The 20,590-nt window shown below is 40.4% G+C and overlaps 1 protein-coding gene and 2 long non-coding RNA genes across 6 annotated transcripts in view; 2 read left to right on the top strand and 1 right to left on the bottom strand.

Annotated features, from left to right (window-relative positions):
• Window positions 1-1,409: 1,409 nt before the first annotated feature.
• SPAG1 (sperm associated antigen 1) overlaps window positions 1,410-20,590 on the bottom strand; it is a 78,283-nt gene continuing 59,102 nt past the window's right edge. The window contains exons 14-19 of one of the 4 annotated variants that reach the window (XM_045398559.3): window positions 17,294-17,460; window positions 11,726-11,858; window positions 9,786-9,912; window positions 3,897-4,061; window positions 2,524-2,895; window positions 1,410-2,407 (exon numbers count right to left, since the gene is read on the bottom strand). In XM_045398559.3, coding sequence (XP_045254494.2) covers window positions 2,276-2,407; window positions 2,524-2,895; window positions 3,897-4,061; window positions 9,786-9,912; window positions 11,726-11,858; window positions 17,294-17,460 — 1,096 coding nt within the window. In that variant the 3' untranslated portion in view covers window positions 1,410-2,275. Of the gene's footprint in view, window positions 2,408-2,523; window positions 2,896-3,896; window positions 4,062-9,785; window positions 9,913-11,725; window positions 11,859-16,866; window positions 16,985-17,290; window positions 17,461-20,590 lie in introns of those variants that run through there. The other 3 variants (XM_073999218.1, XM_073999219.1, XR_012416562.1) reach the window with 3 other exon arrangements.
• On the top strand, window positions 2,776-9,127 carry LOC141407441 (uncharacterized). Its single transcript, XR_012416563.1, has 3 exons — window positions 2,776-2,904; window positions 5,873-5,983; window positions 8,978-9,127. It is a non-coding gene; the product is annotated as an uncharacterized lncRNA (long non-coding RNA).
• The window catches only part of LOC102141369 (uncharacterized), a 41,538-nt gene continuing 33,964 nt past the window's right edge, over window positions 13,017-20,590 (top strand). Inside the window, exon 1 of the long non-coding RNA XR_006700477.3 lies at window positions 13,017-13,172. This is a non-coding gene — a long non-coding RNA (uncharacterized lncRNA). The remainder of the gene's footprint in view (window positions 13,173-20,590) is intronic.

The following is a 20,590-nucleotide window of genomic DNA, read 5'->3' as shown; positions in this document are numbered from 1 at the left end:
AATATGGACTGGCAGAACCCTGCTTCAAACCAGCATTCAAAGAACCAGGCTGACCAAGCCAGTCATCTTGTAACTGCACTGACTGCAACAGGAGGCCTTGTCACTGTAGCAAGGGAAAAGATCAGGGAGGGTTTGGGGCCAGATCTTGCATACTTTGGCTCAGAAGTGACAACATCACTTTTACCTAAACCCTACTGGCAGAAGTGGTCATGTGGCCCCAACCAATTACAAAGAGGCTGAAAAGTACAATCTTGTGTATGCCCAGAAGGGGAAGAAAACCAGGTCTTAGTTAAGAGTAGAATGCCAGAGTATAATTAAAATTGTGATATTTTCTGCCATTTTATATGCAGCATGCAATTTTCTGTTCTATCCAGCTATCACACAAGCCACATGTTCCAGTAATATTAAGATTCATGCAGTTCTCTGAACATGCCAAGTAACTTCACACTTTCATTCAACCTGCACCTTCAATATGCACTTTGATACCCTTGTATCTTGTTTCCTCTGCCTGGCACATCCTTTTCTCTTATCCATATGACATACTCAAGCTGTGGAAGAACTGTGCCCCATAAGAAACTTTTCCTAACCCTCTCTCAGGCAGGCCTGGGCATTCCTCTTGCTCTGTGTTACCACTATAAATACCAAAATTGCCACTTTACATTCACTGATCTGCTTTTACTCATCTGTAGCTGTTAAGGAATAAGGACCTGAACCATTAGTCCATTCACATATTTAATATTTTCCATTACACAGCACAGAGTATATGAACTCAAAAGATAGACTGCCCAGGTTTGGATCTTGGAGAGCACTTGCAACATTTGTAAATCCTCATTAATTTATACAACCTTCTGTTCTATTGTTTCCTCATCTGTAGCAGAGTTATGAAGATTAAATTAGACAATGTGTGATAAGTGACACACAGTGCCTAGCACAAAGCTCAACAAAATCACCTATAGTTATTAATGTCACTGTGTCAGGCACCAAAAGAGAAAGTTCCCTTATGTCTCTAAAGTTAATTTCAAGTTGCTATGTATAGGAAAAGAGTGGTCCCATTTCTGTAAGTAAACTCCATACATAGGATACGTTTCTAACAATCCACCATTTACTTTTATAAAAATTCAGTCACATTAAAAAGGAGAAATTTTGTTTGAAGACTAAAGTCCTATTACAGATTTTTCACTTATGAACAAAGAAAGCAGTTTCAAAGAAAAATGGCACAGTTTGAAAGATACTGTTTACCCAAGATGAGTTAAAATATTCTGTAACTATAAAAGATTAGATAAAATAATAATGAATATGGAAATAGTAAACATGATACTAACTTTTATCTTCACTTCTAAGTGAATAAGAAAATGCTCCAGAAAGGGGGAACGCACTATAAACCGCAGCAATAAATGACAGTACACTGATGGAGATTGAAATTCCTTCACTTTGACCCAGTCAACAAAGGAGCTTTCAACATATATGAGTTCTTCATGTTCTTTTACAGTAAAGGAATAAATATAGTCATAAAAGCAGAAAAAGAAAGGGGGGAAAGGGGGACATTCAAATATTTGGTAAAATATGGAGGTAATAATTCAGATATAAATGCAGGCTTAGTTTGCTTTAATACAGTGGTTGATTTTTTGCTTATATAAGCAATATATAAAGGAAAGTAGCTTTTTAAAATCTAGTAAACAGTGGTAGAAATTTTTGGCAATTTTTGTTCTTACCTATTAGGCAATGTTTCCATATTAGAAAAAATAAATTCCTCTTATAGCTCTAAATATTTCATTTCTTGTTATAGACTTCAGTGTTGCATTTCATTTTAACTGACTGTAATCCACGAGTACTAGTACAAAATGGGATTTATGTGTATCTTAGCAGGATATGTGATATAATAATCACTGTTAATGACTTCCACTTTTAAAAAAGAATGTTAAAGAAATTCATTTCTATCAAACTTAAGAGGACTCCTTCAAGCCCAAAGAAATGCAGCTTAACTCAAAATTTTAACAAGTAATTAAAATAATATGTATATTATAAATTAAAATGCATTTTTAACAAGTTTCAAATATACTTATTTGGCTCTGGTACATAAGAAAATATTTACAACTAATAAAAAGCAGATTGTAGAATATACATGTTCTATGTAGGAAAATAAGTAAAATGTTTTATAGTGCAGACCAAAAGATCTTTTCTAGGTCAGGTTTTATCCATGCAACTCTGTTACAATACCATCTCATTAACATGCCTGGAACACGTACATGCATGGAAGAAATCTAATTATCTTGATTTAAAGCTCATACTGCCTTTTTAGGGCTTGTATATCTTCTAAAGTAAAATGGTTGTTTGGTGTGTCTGAAAGGTCCTTAAACAGCTGTTCAATTAGCTCCTCTTGGCCCTTGCTAATTAGTGTCAACATCATCTAAAAGCAGCAAAAAAAGAAAAAGAAAAAGAAACTATGTTAGCATAAGTAACATTTTTAAGTTACAGAAACCCTAATAAGACCAATCTCTATTAATAAAATACTTAGCCACTTACCTTAAACCTTTCTGCTTTACTCAGATATAAAAGATGCTGATACACCAGTGAGGGATCTTTTTCAATAAGATTATTTTTCAGAGACTGAATGAGGAGGAGGAATGTATCCCCTTCAAGTTTGTTACTTAACAACATCGGCAAATCTTTTGGTGCAGTGATGGCTAAAAGATGTGCACAGGCTTCTTTATCCTTCCTGGTACTGAGAGCATTTATAATCTGACCAAATTCATAGGCATTATTAGGCTTGGCTATCGGAAGTTTCTCAGGGTCTTCTGGTGACCCACTGCTTTTGTCTCCCTTCTCAGAAGCAAGGCATCCCGTGGAGACCTCCCCTGCGGGTCTTCCAGGCTCCTCCTCATTGCCTTCATTCACCTTCATGAGGTAAAAAAAACGCATTGTGACACTGAACCACAATCACCACACATACCCTAAGTACGTCTGTCAGAATGAGAATTGAAAACTACAAGTAGACTGTATTGTAGTCCAGTTCCAAGTGAAAAATTTGTAATAATTTTTTTTAGGAGGAGGAGTTTTAGGGTATAAGATCCAATTCATAAAAGTTTTAAAAAATTATTTGACATTGAAACTATGACAACAAAATTTAATTTTTAGACCTTCCCATAAATACAATTGTTGTATAAATGCCCATATCAGTTTTATCTCCTTTTCACAATAAATTTTAACAGAGAAATTAGCTTACATTGCTTGATTATCCTAAAACAGTTTTTTCTTCCTTCCTTAAAGAGAGAGAAAAAAAAAACTTTCCTAGCTTCTCTTACGTATTAGCCTCTTACTCTTAGTGGAAATGTGAGACTATAAATGGGGTATTAGCATTCATGAATGTACAGGGATTCACAGCCTAACATTCTTCCCTAATATTAGAGAAAAACATTTTAGTTATCTGAATCACAAAGGCAGTTTGATCCTGAGGTAGTTTGAGATCTCTGATGAGGTAGTCATATTTCAGAGTGCTAAAAAGGTCTGAATCAATCTGGAAAACCTCTATGAGGTGAGGTTTTCAGGGCCCCTGTAACAAAATCAGTCCCGTCAGGATTCTCCAGGTGTACCCTGAAGCAAAGTCAGTGGCCGTTGGTTCCCAGTGTACTTTGGAGTGGGAGCAGTACAGATGGAGGCCAAAGAAAGGAAGAACTGCAGTAACGCAGAGATTCCCAGTACCATCCATGGACCCACGTTGGGAAATACAATGGCTATCATTGCAAAGGAGACGTTTTGTTGCTGGTTAAAATTTTGTCACTGATCATCAGAATAAAAATAAAAAATTAAAAATGTTTTAGAACTCATAGGAATATGACCTTAGAATCCAGTCTGAGGTCCCCAAAAGAGTACTTTAAAAGATAATCAAATACAAATACCTCTTGAATCTCAATTTTCCTTCTCTCCTTTTCTTTGTTGAATGATGCTGTCTTATCCTTAAGATTAAGGAGTCTAGTTACCTCTTCCAGTTCCATCTTTGCCTCAATAATACTTGAGTCTAGTAGGAGAACTTTATTGAGATCAATTAAGCTTTTCTGATAATTCTGTAAGTAGGAAGACAAGAGAAAATAACTTTCATAAATAGAAGGAGCCTAGAGTAACCTGAGTGGGAGTGGGGTTGACGAAGTGAGTTGTGCAGTATGTGTGCAGGGTCCACTTTAATACCACTCTTATAAAGTGAGCCTAAGGGGTGAGTATGCAGCTGAAATATTATAACCCATAATACAGTGAACATCTACTATAAAAGAAAAAGCACAGGATCTGGAGTTAGAAAACGCAAGTTAAATTCTGTATCACCACAACCTTCCCAGTCCCTGACACATTAAGCACTTGTTGCTTGCTGAATGAATAAATGAAAGAATGAACTCATCCTTGTATTAGCACCTACTAGCAATGAAACTTAAACAAGATCCTACTTAACCTTTCTGGGCTTCAGTCTTCTCATCTTTAACATAAAGGGAACAAAAGCTCTATTCAAAGTTTCACAAGGCTGTACCAAGAAATAAATAAATGAATAAAAAGTGGCTTAAGCCTATAAAGGACTATGCAAATGGTAGTTATTATAATACTTTTGTTCCATAAAATCCTTCCAGGTTGTTTATTCTTTGAAATTGGCTAGAGTCAACATTTAATCTTCCATGAGTCACACAATACATTGAAGAAGTTGAGGGGAAAGAAAGGGCATTTAACAAGACATGACCACTGAATCTAGTAGCAGAGACAGATGCCCCAAAGTCAGTCTGTTGTGACAAGCTATGTTCTAAACTACAGACTAGACCCATGTTTTGAATAAACCAAACTGTGAAGAGGCAAAGAACTGCAAGGATGTGTAACCTCTTTAAGTATTCATGACACATCACTAACAGCATGCACAAGAGGCTGAGCACAGATAAGCTGAGCTAGTGATTATGTGACATTCCTGGGGGCCTAGCTGTAATCCCACATGCCTTTCCCCTCCCCCACAGCAACACACCAGAGCAAGAGGGATATATTTAAAGGGATAACCTTAAATCTGCTCTAATTTATAAAAGTAAATTATTTACAAAGTATAACAAATCTCCAGATACCACTGTCCTACACCAGCACTGCAACCTACTAGGGGGGAAAATGATACTGTATGTATATCCTAAGTGTTCTAGGCAGGGAGCCATACCTGAAAGGCAAGGGAGTGGAGCAGGAGGGCAAGCTGAGGAAGTAATACAAGCTAATTCTTACCATTTTAAGCATTTTACAAGTATTACTTTACTCTCACAACAGCCCTATAAATATTACCTTTTATTGTTCCCATTTTAAAAATGAAGAATGGGATGATCACGACAGCAATGACCAGAAAGTGGATGATTACACAGTGTGGAGCTCAAGGGAAAGGACTGGAAATAGAGACCTGTGAGCCACAGCCTTGGAAATGGAAGCTCAACACCCTAGGAGTCAATGGGATCATTTTCATGAATCCAGAAAGTCTCTGCCTAAAGAGCAGCCTGACTGGTTGGAAGAGACATAAGAAAACAAAAAGTGCACATTGACAAGTGTTAGCACTGCAGACAAGCATGAAGAGAGGGTAGAGTGGCAGCAAGGGCGTAGACAGAATTGGGCAAGGAGGCAGCTAAGAGGGGGCCAGGCTCATTCACTCACAGATGGTCTCTGAGCATGTCCATGTGCCAGGAGCTAAGAGGACCACGGACAAGACGAGGAAAGACAGACTTAGGCCTTGCATTTATGGAAGCTTACGTCCTATGAGGGGAAACAATTAAAAACATGTTAACAAATGAATAAATAATTACAGACTGTCATTGATGCCATGAAGAAAACTAAAGGTTGAGATGGATACTAACAAGAGAGCCTTCTTTTTCTACAGTTACAGGTGTCAGAGAAGTCAAGACCTGAAGAGAACCCAGCCATGCAGTGTAGAGGGAAGAGCAGAGCTCATACAAACAGAAAGTGTGTCCCAGCACATTGGGAGGCTGAGGTGGGTGGATCACCTGAGGCCAAGAGTTTGAGACCAGCCTGACCAACACAGCTAAACCTTGTCTCTACTAAACATACAAAAATTAGCCAGGCATGGTGGTGTATGTCTGTAGTCCCAGCTACTCGGGAGGCTGAGACAGGAGAATCACTTGAACTCGGGAGGTAGAGGTTGCAGTGAGCCAAGATCATGCCACTGCATTCCAGCCTGAGTGACAGAGCAAGACTCTGTCTCAAAAATAAACAACAAACAATAACAACAAAAAACCAGAAAATGTGGCTTTGACAAGAAAGGCAATAAAAGTTGCTAACAACCTCATTAGGCCTTTAAAAAGGGATGTATTATGATCACATGTTTGTGATAATATTTACCATTAATAGTTTTGCTGAAACCATAAAAGTAAAGTTATTTTATGATATTCTTTTTGATATTTGTATTGATACATAACAATTGTATGTATCATCCTCTATGGCATCCTCTTTTGGGTGGATCTTGCAGCATCCTCTATTGGGTGTAAATTCCCTAAGTAGGCACCATGTCTTTATTCACCTCTATACTCCTAACACGTAGCACATAATTGGCACTCAATAAGAGAAATAAATTGTAAATAAAAGCAAAATGTTCAGTGATCTTTTCTTACAAAGAATAGCTGTACATTAAAGAAAGCTCATATTTTTCAAAGCTAGCACCATTAAAAATAACTATTAAAGTCAGAAAACAAACAGAAGATCTGAGAAAAGCATAGTGTTGAGCTGGGAGCTAAAAAGGCAGGGCACCTACCATGGTGAGCCCCTGTGCCACTTCCTCATTGCAGTCACACTGGGCAAACAGGCCTGGGCGTGAGTTCTGACACATTCTATAAGCAGTTGTGGCCTTTGAAGATCCTGAAATTAGGCCAAGCATGGTGACTCACATCTGTAATCCTAGCATTTTGAGAGGCCAAAGTGGGAGGATTGCTTGAGGCCAGGAGTTTAACACCAACCCTGGCCAACATAGTGAGACCCTGTCTCTCTCAAACATTTTTTTGAATTCTGAAATTAAATTCACCTGGCACATACCTCAAATTACTGGACAACAAATCAAGCTATAAGCTACCAGCCTCATAATCTGGTGGGATAGGATTACTCAAATTTGGGATTATTTTTGTGCATCATAATATAATTTCTAGAATTCATTCCAAGGAAATAGAAAAGTCCAATGAAGTATTAATGATGATACCCACACAAATTAAAGTCCAGTCTTTCATTAGGGTGCAGCTTCTGACCTTTAGTCAGCTCACCAGGTTCAGAAAGTCAGGCAGCCACTAAGAGGTAAACATGCTCCAAGAGTTTGGCCATCTGTAAACTCGTAAGCCATACAGATCCTCATTTACCAAATCTACTAAGCTCAAAGAGGTGAGTACATTTCAAGGAGTCTCTTTTAATTTGTGGTGCCATACACCATCTAGGAAATTTTTTAAGAAGTGAGTGTGTTGCTAACCAAAAAAAAGAGGGCCAGCGGGGAGGCATGTGTTAGGGTCACATGGACACTGTGTGGCTCTGTCAGCATGGGGCGGGGGTCACAGGGCAGCACGGGGGTCCTGGCAGGACGTGCAGGCATGACTGCACTGCAACCAGAGTGGATCTATGATCTGGAAAAGCTGGCCATGCGGTGCACCTGGGTGGTCCTCATTTGCTATCCTATGCAACATGACTGCTCTTCTCCCTGCAGAACCTAGATAGTTTCCTTTTCAGTGATGGGCACGGAATTAAAACAACTATCTCAGACTAAATCAGTCAGAACAATCCTCTCCCCACTCCCAAGCTGCCCTGCTCCTGAATGCTCCCCACTATCACACCACTGCCCTCAGCCACCCAGCCAGAACCTGGGAGGCATCCCCTTCATCACTTCCCCTAGACATTTGACTGCTATGTCCTGTCAACTTTACCATCAACCCATGAATTGGCCCCTTCCCTTCTGTTATGGGCTGAACTATGTCCCCACAGAAATTCCTGTGTTGAAGTTCTAACCTCCAGTACCTCAAAATGTAACCACATTTGGAGACGGGGCCTTTAAAGAGGTAATCGAGTTAAAATCAGTAGGCCCCACCTAGTCCAAGATTACTGTGTCTTTATAAAAAGAGAAGATGTGGGTGCGCGCACACACACACACACACAGGGAAGGCCACATGGAGACCCAGGGAGAGGACAGCATCTGTAAGCCAGAGACATAGGCCTCTGAAGAGACCACCCCTATTAACACCTTACGCTGAGACTTCCCACCTCCAGAATAGATTTCTGTGGTTCAGGCCACCCAGTCTGTGGTGCTTTGTTATAGCAGCCACAGCAGCTAACATACTTCTCCCTTTCCTTGGACATTACTTTCCTTCAGGTACCTGCTTCTCACCTTGGTGATCTCTCACTTGCCTTCCTCCTCATCCTGGGCTCCTCTGATCAACCTTCCATGAGGTCCCCAAATCTGATTCATTACACCACCATTTACCCAGCTCTGGAGCCTCCGCCACCTTCAGAATTAAGTCCAGCCTCCTCAGCATGGCTTACCAAGCCCCTCAGGATCTGACCATCTCCCTCTATCCCCACTCCTAGTCGCATCTGGCCTCCAGCTGTACAGTTTGTAAACAAGTCCATCCATTAAAAATGTGCACAAGAATGTCACAGCAGCTTTATTCCTAACAGCCCCAAACTGGAAACAACCTAAGTGTTATCAACTGGTGAATATATACACAAATTGTGATATATTCATACAACACAGTGATAAAAAGGAACAGTTCCTGATACCCACAGAGTATAAACAAATACCAGGTTATGCTGAAAGAGGGCAAACAGCAGAGTCCATTCTATATGATTTATGGTAATGTCCAAAAGAATCAAAACTAATCTATAGTGGTAGAAATCAGATGAATGGCCGCCTGAGGGTAGGGGCGGAGGGAGGGAGATTTATTGTACAGGGGCACAGAGAACTTTCTAGAAAGATGAAAATGTTATTTTTAATTTTTAGCACACAGCACCTTCGGAAGAAAATGTTCTTTATCTTGATTGGGATATTGGCTACAAGAGGATATGCACATACCAAAAGTCAATGACCTGCATACTTACAATGTATGACTTCATCGTATTACACCTTAATAAAATTGAGTTTTAAGAAAATTATTTCAGGAAATACTATTTTCCAGTATGTTCTGGTTTTTCTTTGTGATGTTATTTTCTATAAATATGAACACTCATTCATTAGGATTTCCATGCAGAAGAATCTGCATGAAGAAAAGTGACAATGTCCACTTTCTTCTAAACTAATGGTATGGTTTTCTTAGAGAAGAATGGCATTCTACAGACTTACACTGACCATCAGCTGGTTTAAGGCCCAGATCACTATAAGCTTTCAAGTCACTGACGTGTCTCTCTCAACTTCCACTGGGTCACCCATCTTCCATTCTAATGCCTTCCCCACCCAACCTCCAACACCAATCCTTGCTGGAGGAACCAGTAGCATTACCCCTAGCTTTTGGTAATACAGTACCAAACCTTCCTGTGTCTTAAAATGAACCTACTAACAATATTCCTCAGAAAACTAGAGAACAAATCATCATTTTGGAGCTGGAAGGAATCTTAGAAGCAATCTAGTTTCGCATTATGGTTAGGGGTGAAATCTGAGGCCTCTATCAAGGTTTTAGAACTGGTTAGTACAGTTCTAGGATTAAATCCAAGAATAATCTTAATCCCATCCCAAGATCTGGAGATTTATCCTTTGAAAACCACTTGATTTGTTCAGAACTGAAGTTTATGCATTAAAATGAAGATTTCCTCACCTTGAGTCCTTTATGAGCCAGAGCTCGTCTATAGCAGGCTTTCACGTTCCCATCATCTAGCTGAAGTGCCTGATCACAGTCCTGCTTTGCCTCTTCAAACTGGCACAGCTTCAAGTAACAGAGAGCTCTGGCATAATGCAACGGAACTCAGTATTATGAAAGGTAAAGATTGGATATCTATAAGTTTAGATAGCTAAGAAAAATCAGAAAATAGCTCAATATGTCTGTTTCTATACCACTGCGGTTTCCATTGAAACTTAACATTTGATTCAATTATATGGCACTGGGGATACAACTGCAAACAAAATACAGTCACAGCCCTCAAGGAGGATGCAATCAAGTGGAAGAGACAGACCATTAAAACAAGTGAACACAATAAAATCTGTGCAAAGTACTCTGGGAGCACACGGCTGAGAACTACATCAGATTCAGTGGGGCTGAGACAAGGCGCAGAGCAGGCAGGCAAGACTTCCTGGAATAAGTGACATCTAAGTCAAAATCTAGAGTATGAAGTTAAGAATTATCCAATGTAAACGCACTGGGTTGGAAGAGTTCAGACAGAGGTAGCGGGGAGTGGAGGCCAAGGACACAGCGAGTACACAGACCTATGGTGGGAGAGAATATGGTGTTCTTGAAGAATTAAGAAGAGTTCCATATGGCTGGAATGCAGGGATGAGGCTGGATGAGCAGGCAGGCCAGATCACAAAGGGCACTGGAAGTCATGGCAAGGAGGCTGAGCTTTATAAACTGAGCTTACTGGAAGTCCGATGAAGGGTTTTTAATAGGGGCTGACACGTTTGCCATGTTTGAGACAGTCCCTCTGGCTACAGCTTGGAGAATGAGATGATGGAACAAAGCTGTGCAAGGACACCAAGACGGTGCTGTGGACATTTAGGAGAGGAAAATGGCCCAGAGCAAGGGAATGACAGGAGGGTGGTGGCAAGGAGACAGGGTCACGCTGAAGATGGATTTGGGATTTAGAAGGTAGGAGCATCTGAGCTTGCTGACTGGAAGAGGGAGGTCGGGGATGATATCCAGCCCTGAGTGCAGAAGAGATGGGGGGCGCTTCGGTCTGGAGCTCAGAAGACAGAGATTTGGGAGACATCATTGTAAGGCAGTAAGTGGACCTGGGGAGAGGATGCAATGGCCTCGAGAGTATGTAGAAAGGAAAAAGGATCTAGACCCTCAGAACTATGAGAATTCTAGAGAAAGAAAAGCCTACAGAAGGAGAGGGAGAGGAAGAGAAGCAGGCAATGAGCTGCCTGCCTCCTCTGCAGCCAAGAGGAGGAGGAGTCTTCACAGAAAACTGAGTGGCCAATAATGCCCAATCCTACAGAGGCTGAACAGGAGAAGGGCAGAAAAACATCTGTTGGATTCAGTGACATCTTTTGGATTTAGTGACATCTTTTGTCCAATATTCTATCACCATATTCTATATAGGTATCTTTTACCATGAGGTAAAGATGGTACCTGAGCAACAGTCTGCCCATTCCTGCTGCACACTATCAATGACGCTGGTGCCTTCCCGCAGCACTTCAGAAGGAAAAGGGCGTTCTCCGTAAGACACTATTTTGAAAGGTCATTGATTCCTGCTCCTCCCACACTGGACAATGCCCAGGCCCAGCTAGCTGCAACGAGGCCGGCAAGCCAGGAAATGCTGAATCAGAGTTGCACAAGCCAAAGCAGCCACGGTCGCTTTTGGGAACCTGGTGGCACATACTATGTCAGACCTCCCATCCCGCCCACACCTCAGGCTTCCAGTCTCTGTAGAACTCCCGCAGTCTCATTTCTTTCAGAAACCCTTGGTTAGGACAGCTTGCTATAGAAATTCCTAGAACCATCACAAAAACTTTGGCAATTATTTGTGTTAATAAGTTACTTAAAATATTTTTAATCAAAACTATTAACATAAGAAATATATAAAGTTACAAAGAACTTGCCTGTTTGTATATATGGCACATTCCTTATTGTTAATCTTTAAGCATTCGCTATATTTCCTGAGGGCGTCTTTATAGTTTTTGTCATTTACACATTGATTTCCTTCTTCCTTAAGGGCTTTAAATGTTTTTTCATCTATAGAACAAAAAAACAAAAAAGAGGAAGTATTTGTACACGGACCTCTATGAAACCTTAAGTAGAGCTGTAAGTAAATCCTCTATTGCAAATTAACTTGACCACACAGCATGCAGAGCAAAAATCTAAATGGAACAAAACTTTGTAGACAAATTAAAATGACAAATAGGCTATAAGTAAAAGTAATTACAGAATTATGATACTATTATTTTCTAATTAGAAAATAAGATACAAATGCCGTGTGCGGTGGTTCACGCCTGTAATCTCAGCACTTTGGGAGGCTGAGGCGGGCAGATCACCTGAGGTCAGGAGTTCAAGACCACCCTGACCAACATGGAGAAGCCCCATCTTAACTAAAAATATAAAATTAGCCAGCGTAGTGGCGCATGCCTGTAATCCCAGCTACTCAGGAGGCTGAGGCAGGAGAAGCGCTTGAACCTGGGAGGCGGAGGTTGCGGTGAGCCAAGATCATGCCATTGCACTCTAGCCTGGGCAACAAGAGCGAAACCCCATCTCAAAAAAAAAAAAAAGACACAAGTAATAATTTCATCATGTTATCCATCTTGACGTGCCATCTTTTCTCTACTAGGATTCTAAAGACAGTGACAGAGGCCAGAACCACCTTAGAGATGGAGAGAATTGAGCAAACAATGCTAACAGGGCTCAGGTGACTATATGACAAGAGGCAGAATCTCCAGTAAGGCTGCACATGTGAACTAGCAACCCTCAGTGTTTCCTGTCATCTCCATCTATGCTGCCTCACACAGCACTTTTACAGTGGTACAGGAGCACTTCAGACCTCTGGTTAAGCTTGGATACGACAGAACCAGTCAATGAAATGGGATACAAATATCCACAGCGTTCTGTTTGGCAACTATTTTGTGAATAGTGAACACTCTTCTTAAAGCCTGAAGTGAACATCTATCTGGCACCCCAAATTTCCTTGGGAAATCGTATATCTTTCATTCTCTGCTCCTTTGGTTTAAGTGAAGCAAACCTCACCCCAGCCCTAACCTTTGGGATAATCATTTTATTAATCAGCACATCGGTCCTATGGCCATAGTAATCCAATTGTTCAGGGATGGGTCTATAAGAGCTGATAAAATGTTTTGAAAGATTCTTATAAAATAATTCTTGTTCTTTCCTGTGGAATTTAAGGCTCAAAAGAGGAGCTATTTTGCCATCTTGTGATAAAAAGGGATGGTGTGAGAATGGGGCCATCAGAGCAAGTAAGAGGCCAAGATGGAGAACTGGAATCTCTGAGTCCTGAATCCAGCCATCCCTGCAACCACTCCACCTGGGGACTTGTCCATAGTAAGTGCCCATAAACAGTTTTTTGCTTACTTGAGGCATTATAAGTTGGGTTTTCTTTCATCTGTAATCAGAGTCTGAACTGCTCATTACCAGAATTATAGACTATCCCTATTAACTTGCCGTGAACATTGCTGACAACCTGCTCAGAATCTGTTTCCGGGACCTCAGTATTCATTCAGCTATCACCCCTCTCCTATTCAGACCACGTGTTCAGGGAAGGCTGACCTCACTGATCAAAACCCCAGGTCTAAGCCAGTCAGTGCATGGGGCGTTTCCTCATCAAAGAGATTGGCTCAGGGATGGGCACATGGTCCAATTCAGATGAATAGAATAACAGATTAAAAAGCCTGGGCTTTGAGGAAATGTACTTCCTCATTCTTTTGGTGTTTTTTTTTTTTTTTTTTTTGAGATGGAGTCTCGCTCTGTCGCCCAGGCTGGAGTGCAGTGGCGCAATCTTGGCTCACTGCAAGCTCCACCTCCCGGGTTCACGCCATTCTCCTGCCTCAGCCTCCCGAGTAGCTGGGAGTACAGGTGCCCACCACCACGCCCGGCTAATTTTTGTATTTTTAGTAGAGATAGGGTTTCACCGTGTTAGCCAGGATGGTCTCGATCTCCTGACCTCAGTGATCCTCCTGCCTTGGCCTCCCAAAATGCTGGCATTACAGTCGTGAGCCACCAAGCCTGGGCTACTTCCTCATTCTTAATGCCATCAAAAGCAATGGTTTCCCTCTCTCTTTGGACATTGATATGTGCAGATGTAAAGCCTAAAACTGCTACAGTTCTATTGTTTTCCTGCTACAGCCTAAGCCTCGATGAGCTGAGCCTGATTTACAGCCTGTCTGGGCCCTTTCAGTGACATGAGCCAAGACCGTCTCTTACACTTTAAGTCAACAGACTTTCTGTTACTTACAACCAAGTTTTCAAACATACACAAAATATTAAAATTTGAAGTTTTAAACCTAGGTAATAAGTTTATCCTATGGAATAATCTGATATATAATAAAAATCCATAAATTAAACTTTTGGATTTTGCAATCTTAAAATCTTCTGATAGATAAATTTATTATTTTTTTATTATTTGTTTTTGAGATGGGGTCTGGCTCTGTCGCCCAGGCTAGAGTGCAGTGGTGCAGTGGTGCAATCTCAGCTCACCGCAACCTCTGCCTCCTGGACTCAAGCCATCCTCTCACCTCAGCCTCCCAAGTAACTGGGACTACAGGCACGTGCCACCATGTCCAGCTAATGTTTGTATTTTTAGTAGAGACAGGGTTTTGCCATGTTGCCTAGGCTGGTCTCAAACTCCTGAGCTCCGGCAATCTGCCTGCCTCAGCCTCCCAAAGTGCTGGGATTACAGGCATGAGCCACCGTACCCAGCCAATTTTTTTTTTTTTTTTTGGTAGAAATGGGGGTCTTGCTTTGTTTCACAGGCTGGTCTTGAACTCTTGGCCTCAAGCGATCCTCCTGCTATGGCCTCCCAAACTACTGGGATTACTGCTAAGAGCCACCATGCCCAGCCCCTTAAATTTATAATGTAAACTCAGAATGTAAACAATAATCTTATTTGTCCCTCTGCACAAATTGTATAAAATACTAGTTTACTTTTCATCTTTTATTTCAAATCACAGAATATTTCTGCCCATGTTTCATGTTTCAAAAGATCTCACACAGTCTAGGCTACTCACACCTGTTACCCCAGCACTTTCAGAGGTTGAGGCAGAAGGATTGCTTGAGCCCAGGAATTTGAGACCAGCCTGGGCAACATACTGAGATCCTGTCTCTATAAAAAATACAAAATTAGCCAGACATGGTTGCACACACCTGTAGTCCCAGTGACTCAGAAGGCTGAAGTGGAAAGACTGCCTGAACCCAGGAGGTTGAGGCTGCAGTGAGCCAAAATTGCACCACTGCACCACAGCCTGGGCAACAGAGCAAGATCCTGTCTAAAAAAAAAAAAAAAAAAAAAAAAAAAAAAAAATTCCTGACATAATAGGGTCAAATAGTACTTTCCCAATCCTGGTATAGAAACCCTGAAATAGAATATTAGGGAAGATTTTGCTGAAAAATTTTTCTCAAGCTTTTATCCTCCAGTGTCTTTAAACCTTTGGTATCCATTCTCACTATCAATCAGTAAACAAATACGGACAGAAAAATTCAAACACAGTTGATTATACCTGTGCTATGGTGTGCTAGCTCACAGCTATAGATGCATTTTGTTAGTAAGAAGTAGCTCTTATTTACTGAGCAAATGCTTTGTGTCAGGCCCTATTAATAACAGGCTCTAGAAAACTACAGATCTCCATGATTTTCCTGGGACTGCTAGATCATCTACTTGGCAGACGTCCCCTGTCTGCTCTTTCTTGGCAGTAAAGAAAATGAGGGTCCAACACTAGCTATCTGGACATCATGGCTCAGGAACCTCAGGGCATCTATAAAATGAAGCACAGCCTGGGGACACAAATGGAGTTTCTAAGCTTTGTGGGAGAAATGGGGCCTTAGCTGGCTTTAAAGCAGAAAGCAAGGGTGAAGTCACATTTATTAAATGCTTACTTACTATGCTCAAAGTAATAATGTAGGCACTAAGGAATACAAATTTTTTAACAACTACGATAAAGGCAGAAGGAAGTACCTGCATTACACAGTCATTCATCACTCAACAATGGATACGTTCTGCAAAATTTGTCGTTAGGCAATTTTGCTGTTGTGCAAACATCATAGAATGTGGCTACACAAACCTAGATGGTATATTCTACTACACATCCAGGCTGTATGGTGCAAGCTAATGCTCCTAGGCTACAAACCTGTAACAGCATGTTACTGTACTGAATACGGTGGGCAACTGTAACACAATGGTATTTGTGTATCTAAACACAGAAAAGGTATGGTAAGGGTATAGTACAGTAAAAACACAGTAAAGTTACAGTATTATAATCTTATGGGATCACTGTCATAGATGTACTCCACTGTTGACTGAAATACCATTATGAGCACATGACTATATTTATGTTGTGGGGCTTTATTTTATTATTTTAAACATATCAGTCTTACTCTTTAGCCTCATCACATATAGGGTCTACTGTAGAGCTACATGTTATTTAACTTTTTTTTTTTTTTTTTTTGAGACAGCATCTCATTCTGTCACCCAGGCTGGAGTGCAGTGACACCATCACAGCTCACTGCAGCCTCAACCTTCCTGGGCTCAGGGGATCCTCCCACCTCAGCCTCCCAAGTAGCTGGGACTATACGCATACACCACCACGGTTGGCTAATTCTTATATTTTTTATAAAGATAGGGTTTTGCCATGTTGCCCCGGCTGGTCTTGAACTCCTGGGCTCAAGTGATCCACCTGCCTCCCAAAGTGCTGGGATTACAGGAATGACCAACTGCACCTGGCCTTCTTTTTCTTATTAGTTATGTTAACAATGTTTAAGAGGTTACTACTGGTTTACACAGTCAGAATATAGTATTTTATATAGACATCTCCATTTATTTCTGAGAACCTCCTTGTGAGACATTTATTAATACATTCCCCTGCCTCAAACCACGCATGGTGGCTCATGCCTATAATCCCAGCACTTTGGGAGGCTGAGCCAGGAGAATCACTTTAGCCCTGGAGTTTGAGACCAGCCTGGGCAACATAGGGAGACTCCGTCTCTACAAAAAATTTAAAAATTAGCCAGGCACGGTGGTATGCACCTGTGGTTCCAGCTACTCAGTAGGCTGAGGCAGGAGTATTGCTTGAGCTTGGGAGGTCGACACTGCAGTGAACCGTGATTGCGCCACTGGACTCCACCCTGAGTGACAGAGCAAGACCCTGTGTCAAAACACAACAAAACAAAAAACGCTTTTACATGTATACTAGTAGGACACAGGAGGTATACAGCAACTTCTTAAGACCATGTAGTTTTAAAGAGGGAGAACATAATTCCAGCACTTTGGGAGGCCAAGGCAGATAGATCATTTGAGGTCAGGAGTTTGAGACCAGCCAAAGAGGGAGAACAGGGACTTCACTTAAACCTAGGTCTGATTCTAGAATTAATGCTCTTATCTCTCTGCTTTACTGTGAAAGTACACACACAGCTCAAGGTAACCTTGAGAAGAAATGAGTGTAGGCGTCCCCCACCTGTGATGTCCTGCTGGTGATGACTGCTGGAGTCTCCTGCTTGTTTTGAGATCATCTCTGTTGCCGGATGCCAAGCTTGCAGTGGCACAGAAGCAGGCACAGCAGGAATAGGTGACAGCTTCTCCCGCCAATTTGGTCCCTCCAGCTCCATTAAAATTCTTGATAGCCTAAAGAGAAAATGAATTTTCTCTGTTAATCATTTAGTTTGCTTTTTATATTACTGAAGGTCAGATTAAGAGTAAAATTTACAAGTGCTATGCAAATGTGTACTTCCTTGTAGAAAACATGCAATCCTGAGCATTTTCTGTCCACATAAACTAAAATGTTTTCAAAAATATTTTTACAAGTTATCATAAATGATGCAACTTAGACTATTTTTTAATCAAAACAAAAAATTAAGACATTTTTAATTTGTTAAAAAATTTAATGTATACATAATAAAATTTTATTTTTTGAGAAAGTTAAATATGTTAATAAAACTAAAATTTAAGAGGCCTAGAAGAAATGTCTCCTGTAATATTTAAAATCATTACTAAATTGATAATGTATTACTCTTGAGAATGATCAGAAGTATTTTAGAATTTCTATGCCCAAACTGTACATTATGATAACCACATTACCAACTACTGTGGTTGACAACAGGTGTACAAGACTGGCTGCCAACACTGGTAAGGGCTCGCTGTCATGTGAATAATGCTTTTTCTCAAAACATTTACATGTGGTTAAGATACTCTTTCTTGCTCTGTATTTTTTTCATTTCTATAATTATCAGTTTATTCTTTTGTTTGTTTGTTTGTCTGTCGCCCAGGCTGGAGTGCAGTGATACAATCTCGGCTCACTGCAACCTCTGCCTCCCAGGTTCAGGCAATTCTCCTACCTCAGCCCCCCGAGTAGCTGGGATTACAGGCATGTGCCACCAGACCCAGTTAATTTTTGTATTTTTAGTAGAGACAGGGTTTTGCCATGTTGGCCAGTCTGGTCTCAAACTCCTGACCTCAGGTGATCTCAGCCTACCAAAGTGCTGAGATTACAGGCATGAGCCACCGCACCCAGCCCCATTTATTCTCTTTTCATATGAATGAGGATGAAAAAATAAGATACTAGATTCTACTACAAGGGCTTTTTTATTAATGGCATTTACTGATGGCCATCATAAAATTTAGATTAATGTCCTCGGTGATCACTTATTCATTATTTTAAACATACAGAATGTCATAATTAGATTTAAAAATAAATTAAAAATTATGTCTTTTGAACACATCTGGTTAAAAAGAACTGCTTCATAAGACTGAACTGGTTTACTGGCAATTAGTAGAATAAAGTCAAGTTAGTTAAATCTAGTCGCACATACTTTTTGTGTGAAAAACTTTTATATTTATATGTAGACAAATGTAATGCACATACTTTCCCTGTAGTTTCTTAAACTTAAATTTCCATAGTGATCTTTGGTTATAATAATTGAATCTTACGCTTTAAGATTAAAAAAAATTTTTAATTAATGTATAACCACCCAGAATTGCAGAAGAAAAAGAAGTTTGAGAAAAAAGAATTTTCAAGCAAAACTTGTATTACCAGCAGAGAGGAAGGAAGAAGCAGCTGAAAAGAGATGATGTGTTGCCAGGGAATAAATAAGTATATGCAGGGAAATTTAACATATAAGATTCCTGGAGAGGAAGAGAGGAATATGGTTAATGGAAGACAGAAACAAAATAAATACAGATGTTTAAATTTAAAAACAAAAAAAGCTGCTGCTGCTTAATTTTCCATAATGAACTGGAATAGATGGAAAAGCAAGCATAAATATGAGATTCACAAATAAGAAATAGTGAAAAATTTTAAATAGATATTGTATATAAAAATATACATGGCAAAACCAAAGCCTCCTCATCAACAAAATATCAACAAGAACCATTCAATTAAAAAAAGTCTTAAAAGTCAGTTACTTTAAATGAACCTTCTTAAGTACATATAACAAATATAATACAGTCTTCAAAAAGTTAAACATAGTATTACCCAGCAATTCTACTCCTAGGCATATACGAAAAGGAACTGAAAGTAAGTATGCAAACAAAAATTTGTCCATCAATGTTCACAGCAGCACTGTTCACAAGAGCCAAAAGGTGGAAATGACCCAAATGTTCATCAACCAGTGAATGGATAAACAAGATGTGATATGATATATACATGCATATAATGGAATGTTAGCCATAAAAAGCAATGAAGTACTGATCCATGCTATGCCGTGGATGAACCCTGAAGACATGCTAAGTGAAAGAAGCCCGACACAAAAGGCCATATATGATTCCATTTAGATGAAACATCAGAACAGATAAACCCATAGAGACAGAACACAGATTGTGGTTGCCAGGGGCTAGGGGGAAAGGAAAATGGGGTGTGGCTGCTTACTGGGTACAGGGCTTCCTTTTGGGGTGGTGGAAATGTTTTGGAACTAGAAAGAAGTGATGACTGCCCAAGATGGTGTGTGTACAAAATGCCACTGCATGGTACACCTTAGTTAATTTTATGTATGTGTATTCTACCTCAATTTTTTAGAAAAACCATAATGCAAAAAGGTCAGAAATGTCAGTAATCATGGTCTCTCAGACCCATTTCTCCCTTCAACCATTCAGCCTACTATTAATTAGACTTCTTAAAATACCTTTTCTTCAGGCCCTCCTCTCTGCCAGATACTTCCGGTGTCTCCCCATTTTCCATTTCATGATAACTTCTAACACTGTGAGAAGATCTTACTTTCTCCACCTCTACCTTGAAAACTACCAAGCCGAGGATGGGGCGAATTAAAAGCAACAAGCAATGCCCCAAAGCAAAGGAGTGAACCCTATCTTCTCTGTTTGAAAACGCACTCATTTTTATTGAGGATGTCTACTGGACGCACACATAGGGGCAGTGCAGCAACAAAGATGAAAAAACACAATTTCTGACCTCAGGGAACACCTGCTAGAGCCACAGGAAAAAAATTTTAGACAGAGAGACAGCAAACTTAAAAACAATATGGAAGCTGGGTAATAAAAGAGGGCCCAGTGTTATGGGGGCACTGAGAAAGGGAACCTAAGGCGCACCTCTGGGGTAGGGAGACAGTAGATCAGGAAAAGTAGTTTTCTAGAGGAGGCAAGTCCTCTCCTGATAGATGAGAAGGAATTCAAAGACGAAAAGGAGAAAGGGCCTGCAGGCACATAAAAGGAGGCAGCAGATGGCGCCCTGTGGGGTGGCTGTGCAGGGCCAGGTGAGACTGCCTGATCAAGGCCAAGGAAGCTCAAGGTCAAGGAGACTGTGGGT

Source organism: Macaca fascicularis, chromosome 8 (genome assembly GCF_037993035.2).
Source record: "Macaca fascicularis isolate 582-1 chromosome 8, T2T-MFA8v1.1".
Taxonomy (NCBI): domain Eukaryota; kingdom Metazoa; phylum Chordata; class Mammalia; order Primates; family Cercopithecidae; genus Macaca; species Macaca fascicularis.
The sequence above is the reverse complement of the archived record's forward strand: the minus strand, read 5'-3'. Positions and strand labels throughout refer to the sequence as shown.